Below are 11,564 nucleotides of genomic sequence, written 5' to 3'. Positions count from 1 at the left end.
GGCACTAGAGCACACCTTTCCCTGGCCTTAAGTACTTGCTGATGAGAGTCAGCTGTACAAAAGGGTGGCAACTAAGGCAGGAGAGTTGGCAGGACACACCCACACGAGGTCAGTTTCACAGGATAACCTGCAAAGGCCGTAACAATGATAATTCTCATTAGATACAGGCAAAGGCAACTCTTGCCCTTTTTAAAAACACCTTCATCGTTATTATCTTGGGTGTCTGTAGTACTCAACCACCTCAAAATCTGTTCCCCTGATGATGACAAGAAAGGAATCAGGAACCTGCTGCTTTTTTATTTTTATATTATACAGTTTTTCACAGTACACTAGTTGTTTTTGTACATTTTTAATTGATAACAGACACAGATAATACATTTTCTCAGACTGTTATCCTGGGAAATCATGAGGCAATTTTATATAATATACTGCAATTTTTATTACATATATACTAAGCTGCTTGCAAATAGAATGAGAATGAATAGAATGCAAAATGCGATATATATATATATATATATATATATATATATATATATATATGAATGTAATTGCTCAAAAAGTTTTGAAAGAGCTAATTGAGCCAATAAGCCCATACAGAGAAGCAGTAGATGATCGCAGAATCATTTCATGCTGAAGAGAAACCCCTTCACAACAGCCAACCAAGTGACAACACTCTCCAGGACGTAGTTTTTTTTTTTTGATTCTTTTTCTCCAGGACGTAGTTGTATCGATATCCAAGTCTACGCTGGCGTGGAATGGCTTATGATCCAAAGCATACCACATTATCTGTAAAACACAGCAGAGGAAGTGTGCTTGGGCGTGCATGACTGCCAGGGGCACTGGGACACTAGTGTTTATTAATGATGTGACACAGGACAGAAGCCAAATGAATTGTGAGGTGTTCAGACATACTGTCTGCTCATATCAGGCTAAATGCAGTCAAATTGATTGGGTGGATGGACTTGTACAGATGGACAATGACCAAAAACATACAGCCAAAGCAACCCAGGAGTTTATTAAACCAAAAATTATTCTTGAATGGCCAAGTGGGTGACCTGATCTTAACCCAAGTGGGCGTGCATTTTATTTGTTGAAGACTAAACTCAGACACTATGGCCCACAAACAAACAGAAAAAATAAAAGCTGCTGCAGTAAAGACCTGTCAGAACATTAACAAGAAGGAAACCCAGCACCTGGTGATGTCCATGAGTTCAAGACTTCGGGCTGTAATTGCCAGCAAAGGGTTTCAATCATGTATTAGAAATTAATATTTTATTTTCAGTTATTTAATTTGTCCAATTACTTTTGAGTCCCTGAAATGAAGGGATTGTGTTAAAAATGCATTAGTTTCTCACATTTTTATGCAATCTTTTTGTTCAGCTTTGAACAGCTTACAGTCTGCAGTTCAACTGCGTCTGAGTTGTTTCGTTTAAAGAACCGAAATTAGAAAATAGTTGTCTCTGTCCAAATATTTATGGACTGAACTGTATCTTCTGTTGGATATCTGGAAATTTTCATTGCAGTAGATTTATTCACTTGCGGTCAAGTTTTCGTAGTGTACTTCTACATCTACTTCTTCATAGACGTTACTGGTGCTTTGGTCATTGGAGGTCACCACAGCTTGATTTTTATAAATCTAAAAAAGAATCAAGACACATTAAACAGAACAAATGAATGACACATGTTGCAGAGAACTGAGTTGTGGACACATTTAGAAATGTTTACACTAAAGCCAGTAGAAGTATTGCCTTATGGTTGTACACGTATGTCTGTCCAGATTTGTAATGTTTATCAAGAAAACTGAAAACCTATGGAAGTACAATTAAGGGTGACAATTGTTATGTGTTTAGCAACTAAGCAAGACTCTGACAGGACCCAAACTGTAGATATTACTTAAAATACTGATTCTAACACATGAAAGAAGGAATTTTTAACACAGCTTTTCCAAACGTCCTACCCATATGGAAAAGAAATAGAAAAAAACTATAAAAGACTTGCATCAAATGTGGCCTACTTCATATAGTGAATCATATAAGACTTATATGATTTACTCATGAAAGTGGCCACTTTCATATGTTGTTTTTGTAAGTATCCAAAACATACAAGTTTCATTTATATAATTTTTCGAGGGATCTTATATCTGTTTTCACTCTTGTATGGTTTTCATACAAGTTTCACACAAGACAGATACAAACTTTATAAGATTTATATATATCTTTTCCATATGGGTAGTTTTAATTTGAATCCTTACATTATTTATTTGCACACAGATTTAAAATTATTTCACAAAATCCAAAAACTATAAGCATCAAAAATGATTAGCCTCCTTGATTTAGGTCCATTGTGTATCCTTTTTGCTAGACAACAGACTGCAGTCATTTTTTATAGTTTTCAACAAATCTCACACATCTCCTGGGCAATCCTGGCCCATTCATCTTTGTTGAATCTTTTAAGTTCCTCCAGGTTTGATGGTCTTCTGGCATGGACCTTGGTCTTCAGCTCACCCCACACATTTGAAATAGGATTAATCTCAGGTAAGTCAGAAATGTTCACTTTGGCCTTCCGAAGGTCATTCTTCATTCTTCACCAAGAATGAAGCATCTTTTGAGTCACCGTCATGACCCAGACCTAGTTTTCCTGCTAACTGCTTGAGGTTGTCTTACAAAATCTTCACATGTCTCTATATCTTTACGATTCCTTCCACTTTCACGAGTTTCCTAGTTCCAGATGCACTGGAGCATCCCCACAGCATAATCACAAGTTTTCTTTCCAGAGCCTTTGAGATTGTTTCTTTCCTACCTCTCCCAGGCTTGTTCCATAACGTGTCACTCTCTTTAATTTTACTGATCTCACTCCAGTTCTTGACATTTTGAAATCCTGTAATAACTTTCTACATCTAAAAGTATTTTTCTCAAGTCTAAAACAGACTTGCTGAAGTGTTTGAATTGTTTGTAAACTGGAACATAACCTGTGAGTTTTAACCACATCCTTGCATAGCAGCAGTGCTGTGGCTGAATGAAAAAGGTCAGTTTTTAATAGGGCTCATTGTACTGACTGTGATAGTCACAAGTGCTGTCTTGTGTGGAAAAAGTACGCCACCCAGTGGACACTAGAGGGACAGAAAATAATCAGCAGAAGCAATTCAATGGTCACAAAGTTTCTGTTAGGCTGCCACTATGGTCGTATTGTAAACATCAGAAACACTGCATTGAGTCTGGTAATCTTTCCCCAAAATGTTTCTGTGACTGTGTGCAAAATAGTTTGTTTAGAAATGCTGTGTTGAAAATCACTTGTTCTGTAAAAAAAACAAAAAAAAAAACCCCCAAAAAAAACTTTAAAAACACCTGTGAAAATATTTTACAAAAACATTCATTTTCATAGGGTGGGGCTAATAATTGTGTCCTCATCGGTATGGATGTTAGCCTGTTTGTAGCTGTCGTGCCTTAATCTACATTCAAACATCAGTTTACTATAATTTTCTGAGCATGAAAAATAAAATGTACACATAAATCCAAATGAGAGATCCATTTAAACGCCAGTTGTCCCACATTCCAAACTAATCTTGCATATTAAACCCAACAAACAGTATAAAACCTGGTATTTTTTTAATCCTAAATATTCATAATGGAGTCTGTGACAAACATACTTCTCTATTAAGACTTTACACTTTAGTTTTCTTACTTCACTTTGTGCTGCACCAATCACCTCCTTTGAACTCTTTTTCCTAGATGCATTTCTGCTCAGGGAGAGAACAGCTTCTGAAAACACACAGCATTAGATATGGTTATGCTGTATTTGCATGCACATTTGAGCGTAAGCATTCCTCTTTGCATATGAATGTAAAAGATACCTTCAATCCTGGAACGTCTGTACTTATAAACAAGAACGAGGATACATATCAAAAGCAGTACAGGGGGTATCACATAGAGTGCTGAAAAACAAACAAAAAACTATTGTCATAGGGCGAAGGCAGGAAAGGAAAGGTGGACCCAAGAGCAGGACTCACGGAGGCACAGGTGAACTCAAAAACCCTCAGCTTTATTGTGGGATTGCGGACTGAACAAAGAACTAGCTAAACTAGAAAGCAAATAAACTAGCAGGCAGGCAAACAGAACACACAGGGTGGTATAAGGGTGAGCAGACATTAATGACGCAACAGAGAGCAAAGGAAACACAGGGCTTATATACACAGGGGAGTAATCAGGGAACGGGAAACAGGAGGGAGACAGCTGGGAGAGATTAGGGCTAACGAGACAGGAGTCAAGTAAAACTGAACACACTGACATGAGACATGAACCTTCAAAGTAAAACAGGAAACAAGAAACAATTTACAAAGACGCAGACTTGACACTGAACTAAATCTAGAATAATAATCAAAATAGAACCAGAACATTAATAATAATACAGAAATATACTAAAATATAAGAAACTGAAAAAGCTGGGTCAAAATGACCCAGAACCGTGACAATTGTTCTCATAACACAGAAGTACACGTTAACAGTCATACATACAGTTTAAATCATTTACCTGGGTTTTTTTTCCCCAGAGTGCTCTGCGGAAAGACTGCAAGAGAAAATAATGATACGTGCTCTTAGCAACGTTATTTTAACACAAACTTTAATACAATGGCAGCAGATGATAAACTAAAAATGTATTACATGCCTCTCACTCTTTCCTTCTTGTCTCATTATGTAAAAAGAGTTGCGTTATTATCTTTAGTATGTAGCAGGTAAAATCTACTTATAACATATGAAATATATTGTGTGGAAAATAATTATTTGATCCTCTGTGATCTGCAATATCCAAATGAACAGAATCAACTTTTTGGGATCTGGATACAATTGTGTGTCATATTCCAGGTAAGCTTAGGTAGCCTGGGGACCCTTACTAGATACATGCCCTTGTGGGGATACAATCACTGGCTGCAAAAGAAGTCTGCAACATTTTTCTCTCACAGTTAAAAAACAGAACAAAACCAAAACCTTACAAATCCTATTGCTGTAAATACTCTATTTTTTAATTACTTAAATTACAAAATTAATTATTTTTTTAATTACTTTTGATGCTACCTTTCTTTACTTATCATTAAACAGAAACTATCAATTATTAAGCCAACTAAGCCCATACAATGAAAGCAGTTTGTCAAAGAAACTTATTGTACAGAACAACAAAATAAGACCTCTGCACTAATTAATTGATTAACAGTTCAGCATAACTGCTAAAAAACACAGCTGCACACAGGTGAATGGTGTCATCACCATGATTTTCTTAAAGAGAGTAGTCCAAAACTATAAAAAGTCCAATCACACAGGGTTTTTTTTGCCATGTAGGTGTTTTAAACCAGATCCACAAAGGAATTAATTATGAAAACAAGGACTCTGAGCACTTATTTATAACCTGTGGCTGACAGTTTGTTAGGAAATAAGCACACTGTGGATAATCCTCTATTCCTACTCTTATAATCAATGTTACACTAATACATCACCAGCAGGGGGCTCACTCTGACACACTATCCAGTAATACTGCAAGTAAGGGAAGGAAATTGATTTTCTTGGCTTATCTGAAGGATATCCGTCAAAGGCGAGTGCTGGGCTGTTTTCAGCACACTTCTGTGTGTTATGGCCATTTATTTCCCACTCTAACAAAGTGGGAATAATTATTTGTTCCCCTGCTAAGTTTGCGCAGTTATAAAGAAATGAACAGTATCCAATTGTTTAATTGTAGTTTCACTTTAATGGAGAGAGGCAGAGTATTAACCAAAAATGCTAAAAAGACTAAGTCTATATATATATGTGAGATGTGTGAGTGTGTGTATGTGTATAAAAACTGCATATTGCCGATAAATATTGTGATGAGTGAAAGTTGTTGTTTTGTTGTTCATTTATTTTTTGTGTGGGGAGCACTGGACTAACCATTTTTATTAGATCACACGTCAGACAAAATGAATGATCACCTACTCTCTGTTTCCACAATGGAGCTCAAACAAACACATATCCTACAAATATATTTATTGTATTATCATAGTGTATACAAAAGTGTTTAACATACCTGACAACTGAATCTTGGTGTAGTTTCCAACTCTCCACTGTGAGTCTGACCCACACCAGTATGTCCCAGCATCAGCTGCTTCCAGCTTTGAGATTGTCACAACAAAAGTGCTGGAAGAAGCATCTTGTAGTGTGAATCTACTTTGATTCTTTAGCATATCTGTGCAGTTGTTGTGGTGGTCTCCCTTACAGAGGAACTTCCTGTTATCCCGGTGTTGTGAAGGATAAGGACACTGCAAAGTTAGTGGCTGCCCCACAGTACCATTTATTTTAGTTGATTTGACACAGCAGAACTCTGTATGAATGAAAGAAAAAGGTTATTTCAGAATCATCAAATATTCAACTGATGTAATTAAATATACACTGTAGCTTTGACTGCTCATCTTCAACTTCCAACAGAACAGCAGAGAAAACAGGCCAGAGTTTCTTTGGACACCACAAAGGTAATACCCTGAATCCTCTTTGCTCAAACTGGTGATGTTTATGTATGTAATGTTTTTTTTTAAAACATTTTATTATCATCAAGTCTGAATCGTCCATTTTCCTTGTTGTAAGAGGTGATTAGTGCCTGCTGAAGACATGTGGAGGTCCTGTTTCCTCTGGAGATGTACTTCAGGCTGTTCTGGTACTGAGGCTCATACAGACAACTAATGGATTCTGAATATCCCTGATAATTCAGAATTTTGGTCACAGTGTCACAGCAGCGGTCTGTCAACAGGGGTAAAAGCATCAGAAGACATGTTACACCCATTAAACAGCTGTATATAAAGTTTAAGGATTTCATATTCAACTCATTGAACAACTTTATTTTTGTAAACATGTGACAGTTTTCCATCATTTGATGCTCATATAGTGCTTTAAATTTTACAGCAGAGAAACAGATAATCCTGAACAAACAGAAACTATCTATGAATTCCTTATCGTTATCTGTAACTCAGTGTCAAACTGAATTTTACCAAGTCTTTGTTTACCTTTTACTAATTTCAGCTTGACTTCAGTGTAGATATCTTTTGAACAGAGACTTGGAGGAGAGAGACCTAATATTTATTAATCCACATTTCTCTGTTTTACTCTTTGGTTCAGATGTGGATACTGTATTGTTCTTTCTTTGTGATTTTTTTATGTTTAAGTTATTTATTGCTGGTTTTTAGTTTGTTTTTGTCTGTTTGGGAGCTGACCCAGTCTCTATGGAGATGGGGTTTTGGGGGGGGTAACAGGTAGGGATGAGTACCGGTGTTCTGACTTAAACAGTAGTAACTAGACCGCAGTGCACATTTTGGTGCTTTTTTCCCCCTGAGATGTCATAAACTTTGGATTCTAGCCAATCATTTTACCTTTCCAAGGATAGTAGGCGGGCCCAGGTACGTACGTTCTTTTAGAGCAGAGCTACAGATTAAAAATGCCCAAGGCGAAGCGGTTAAAAGTCTGGCTGTACTTCACAGCAAAAGATGCAAACTCAGCAGCCTGCAACAAGTGCTATTATGCTGATACTGTGATACTGTGCAAAGGAGGTAACTCCTCGAATCTGACCTGGAGTTAGCAACATCCCCCAAGAACCTGAAGAGGAGAGTCCTGGCCCCTAGCCCTGCCAGTGTAGCAGAAATGATGACGGATGATGATGGCAGCGGCAGCCATTCTTCTCTGGGTGAGTAGCTTAATGTTGTTTGTGTGTAATTTACGTTGAGTAGGCTAACCACGTTATTAAATTAATGCACGTAAGGTGAACTAGCAAACACTGTTGTAGTTACATGTGGCTGTCTTCTTGTTTGATGGCAGATACTCCCTTCACCCTGGCCAAAAAGGCTAAAATGACCAAAGAAAAAGTGGACGAAATTCATAGGGCAGTGACAAAATTTACAGTCAAAGATCTCCATCCATTTTCAAAGGTGGAGTCGCCATAAAAAAAAAAAAACTGCTAAAAATAAAAACATAAGAGGCTTTTGGACAAAGTTTGTGTTTTCCATTCTGTAAGCACCGGTTCGAGCACCGTTTAAGCACCGGCACTGTTTCAAAAGTACTGGTTTGGCACCGGTATTGGATAAAACCTAAACGACACCCATCCCTAGTAACAGGAGGAGAGAAACTGCAGAGAGGCGTGTAAGACTGCAACTCTGCTTCCTGGTCCCAACTCTGGATAATCATATTTTGGGGGGGTTAATGAATTTGTCCATATTTCTAGAAATGAGAGCTGCTCCATCCAAAGTGGGATGGATGCCGTCTCTCCTAACAAGACCAGGTTTCCTCCAGAAGGTTTGCCAATTATCTATGAAGCCCACATCGTTTTTTGGACACCACTCAGACAGCCAGCAATTTAAGGAGAACATGCGGCTAAACATGTCACTCCTGGTCTGATTGGGGAGGGGACCAGAGAAAACTACAGAGTCCGACATTGTTTTGGCAAAGTTACACACCGATTCAATATTGACTTTAGTGACCTCCGATTGGCGTAACTGTGTGCCATTACTGCCGACGTGAATTATGATTTTACTGAATTTACGTTTACCCTTAGCCAGCAGTTTTAAATTTCCCTCAATGTTGCCTGCTCTGGCCCCTGGAAGACAATATGAAATATAGAGTGTGGAAAATAATTATTTGATCCTCTGCAATATCCAAATGAACAGAATCAGCTTTTTGGGATCTGGATACAATTGTGTGTCCAGATCCCAAAGGTAGGCTTGGGTAGCCTGGGGACCCTTACTAGATACATGCCCTTGTGGGGATAAAAGCAATGTAGAAGTTATATTTTTTACAAGATTTTCTACTGTAGGAGGTACAGTTTTTCAAGGAGTTTTTACTGTAGAAGGTACAGTGCTGGTATGCTGCAGAAAGACTGTTGGAGCAAAAAAACCCCTCTTAGTTCTCTTAGAAACTTTATATTAACACAAGAATCACATTTTAGTAGAATGACTAGTGCAGAGGGTCCTGACTGATACCCCAAGAATCTTAAACTATTCACGCAACTGAAATTAGATTATTAATTAATTAATTTATTCATTTATGTAGCAAACCATCCAGTAAAGAAGATAAAAGAAAAACTGGCCTCTAGTTCTGTTTGGCATATATTCTGTGCTTTGTGTGAAACACTATGGAGTTGTCATAATTCTATCACACTACAAACAACTGAATCACCAGTCGCAGTGTAAAAACACAGGATGTAACTCATAGCTCTGTCCATTTTTCCTTCATATAAATGTGTTCATCTCACCGACTGACAGCTGAATCTTGGTGTAGTTTCCAACTCTCCACTGTGAGTCTGACCCACACCAGTAGGTCCCAGCATCTGCTTCTTCTAGCTTTGTTATCGTCACTGAGAAAGAGCTGGAATAAATATCGTCTTGTAGTGCGAATCTGTTTTGACTCATCACCATGTCTCTGCAGCTGTTGCGGTGATCTCCCTTACAGAGGAACTTCCTGTTATCCCGATGTTGTTGAGGATAAGGGCACTGCAGAGTTAGTGGCTGTCCCACAGTACCTGTTATTTTAGTTGACCTGACACAGCACCACTCTGTCAGAATGAAAGAGAAAAACAATTTACGATTCAAAAATAAATCTGAAATACTTTCTTTTAGAAGAAGCTGTTTTCTTTTGGTTGGTATAATGAGATATTACTATGGCCTCTCACCTTTGACTCTTAGCTCAACAGCAGAGAAAACATCATGGTCAGAGTTTGTTTGAACACCACAAAGGTAATGCCCTGAATCACTTTGAGTCAAACTGTTAATTGTCACTGTGAATATTCTTGACATTTTTACATCATCAAGTCTGAAGCGACCATTTTCTCTGTTGTCAGAGGTGATTATTGCCTCCTGCAGACATGTGGAGGGCCGGTTTCCTCTGCAGATGTACTTTAGGCTGTTCTGGTACTGATTCTCATAAGGACAATTGATGGACTCAGAGTATCCCTCATAATTTTCAATATTGGTCACAGTATCACAGCAGTGGTCTGTCAAAAAGACAAATGTATTAATTTTGCAGAAAGCAGTGTTTTCTGTCAGCTGATATAATAAGATGTTACTATGAACGCTCACCTTTAACCTTCAGCTCAAAAGCACAGAAAAGATGCAGGTCAGAGTTTCTTTGGATGCCACAAAGGTAACGCCCTGAATCACTCTGGGTCAAACTGCTAATCTTTGTTGTGAATTGTGTTAACATATTTTCATCATCAAATCTGAATCGCCCATTTTGTTTGTTGTAAGAGGTGATTAGTGCCCGTTGCAGACACATGGAGGGCTGTGTTCCTCTGCAGATGTACTTCAGGTTGTTCTGGTACCTTGACTCATACAGACAACTGAAGGACACTGAATATCCTGCATAACTTTCAACTTCTTTCACATTGTTACAGCAGCTGTCTGTCAAAAAGATCAACAGCATTAGAAGACACACTGCAGTCATAGAATAGAGATATGATGTCTTATTTAATTAGTTTGCCGTAACAAAATTATATGTAATGGATCTTAAGAAAACCTGAACTAAACTGAAATATTTATAATGGCTAAAACTGAGGAGCAGGTCATATTTATAGCATTTAATTCAAGTAATGTTTTATCAGTTATGTTTTTGTCTGTTGCTACATTGGAACCTATACAATAACAACGGGTTTATACATATGATTTTACCTGAATTCAATATATAATTCAATTTTGGGAAAGGTTTATTTACCTTGGACTAATTTCAGCTCGACTTCAGTGTAGCTATCTATTCCAAATATGGTCACTCCACACCAGTATTTCCCAGCATCCACGGAACGAAGATCAGAGATGCTCGTTGTGAAGATTCGTGCTGTTTTGTCATCATGGATCCTGTATTTGCTTTTCACTGGATTTGATGTTGTAATAAGAACATCATCATTGCTGTGACAGTCATTCTTACACAAGTACTTCTCATAAGACTCGTAACCCTGATCATAGGAGCAGGAAACTTTAACCGCACTCCCCACATATCCAGTCACATGGATCGCCCCTACTGCACTGGTCACACACCTCAGAGCAACTGGAAAAAGAATGTGAAACATTTTTTTGTGTGTATTTTCTTTGTAGTCATCAAGGTTTCATACTAACAATATTAGTGTATAACGAAATTACCAAGTCTGAAAGCGTTTGGCCTACTGCTCCTAAGTTACTAAAAGAGATATATGTATTACTTAATCTGCATCAGTCTTTGATCTTTATATTTTAGTTATTTACCAGTTTAAACAACTTACTGCAAAAGGTGAACAGCAGGTTTTGAAGTCTCCTCATCTTTGCTTTAGTTTGTCCAAATAGAGCCTTGACAGGAAATTCTCTCCGGCTTAAAAAAATGATGGAAACAATAGGCGTCATTTAACGCCATAGTAATGTGAAGGGAGGGGTAGAGCTGGACCATCAACACAGATGAGGTGGAGCATTCTTAGTTGGGCTTCTGAAATAGCTGACACATCCCATCTAGTGGTTAAAGAAGATTTCACAAGCTTTCCATAATAGCATTGGATTGAATAGAATAGCCCTTTATTTTCATTGTACATGTACAATGAAATTGTAA

General features: G+C 37.8%; 1 protein-coding gene across 2 annotated transcripts; it reads right to left on the bottom strand.

Moving 5' to 3' along the window:
- Window positions 1-291: 291 nt before the first annotated feature.
- LOC134629384 (polymeric immunoglobulin receptor-like) lies at window positions 292-11,340 on the bottom strand. Of its 2 annotated transcripts, none has more exons than XM_063476674.1 (10): window positions 11,248-11,340; window positions 10,707-11,036; window positions 10,076-10,396; window positions 9,670-9,990; window positions 9,253-9,552; window positions 6,049-6,342; window positions 4,528-4,563; window positions 3,851-3,931; window positions 3,682-3,758; window positions 292-786 (listed from the first exon to the last, which is right to left on the bottom strand). In XM_063476674.1, the coding sequence occupies exons 1-10, from the start codon at window positions 11,282-11,284 to the stop codon at window positions 553-555; spliced, it is 2,031 nt and encodes a 676-aa protein (XP_063332744.1). In that variant the 5' UTR covers window positions 11,285-11,340; the 3' UTR covers window positions 292-552. The 2 variants fall into 2 exon arrangements, with proteins under 2 accessions (XP_063332744.1, XP_063332745.1); XM_063476675.1 differs by having other exon boundaries at window positions 674-1,636.
- Window positions 11,341-11,564: the final 224 nt, after the last annotated feature.

The sequence above is a fragment of the Pelmatolapia mariae genome, linkage group LG6, assembly GCF_036321145.2.
Source record: "Pelmatolapia mariae isolate MD_Pm_ZW linkage group LG6, Pm_UMD_F_2, whole genome shotgun sequence".
Classification (NCBI taxonomy): Eukaryota; Metazoa; Chordata; class Actinopteri; order Cichliformes; family Cichlidae; genus Pelmatolapia; species Pelmatolapia mariae.
The sequence above is the reverse complement of the archived record's forward strand: the minus strand, read 5'-3'. Positions and strand labels throughout refer to the sequence as shown.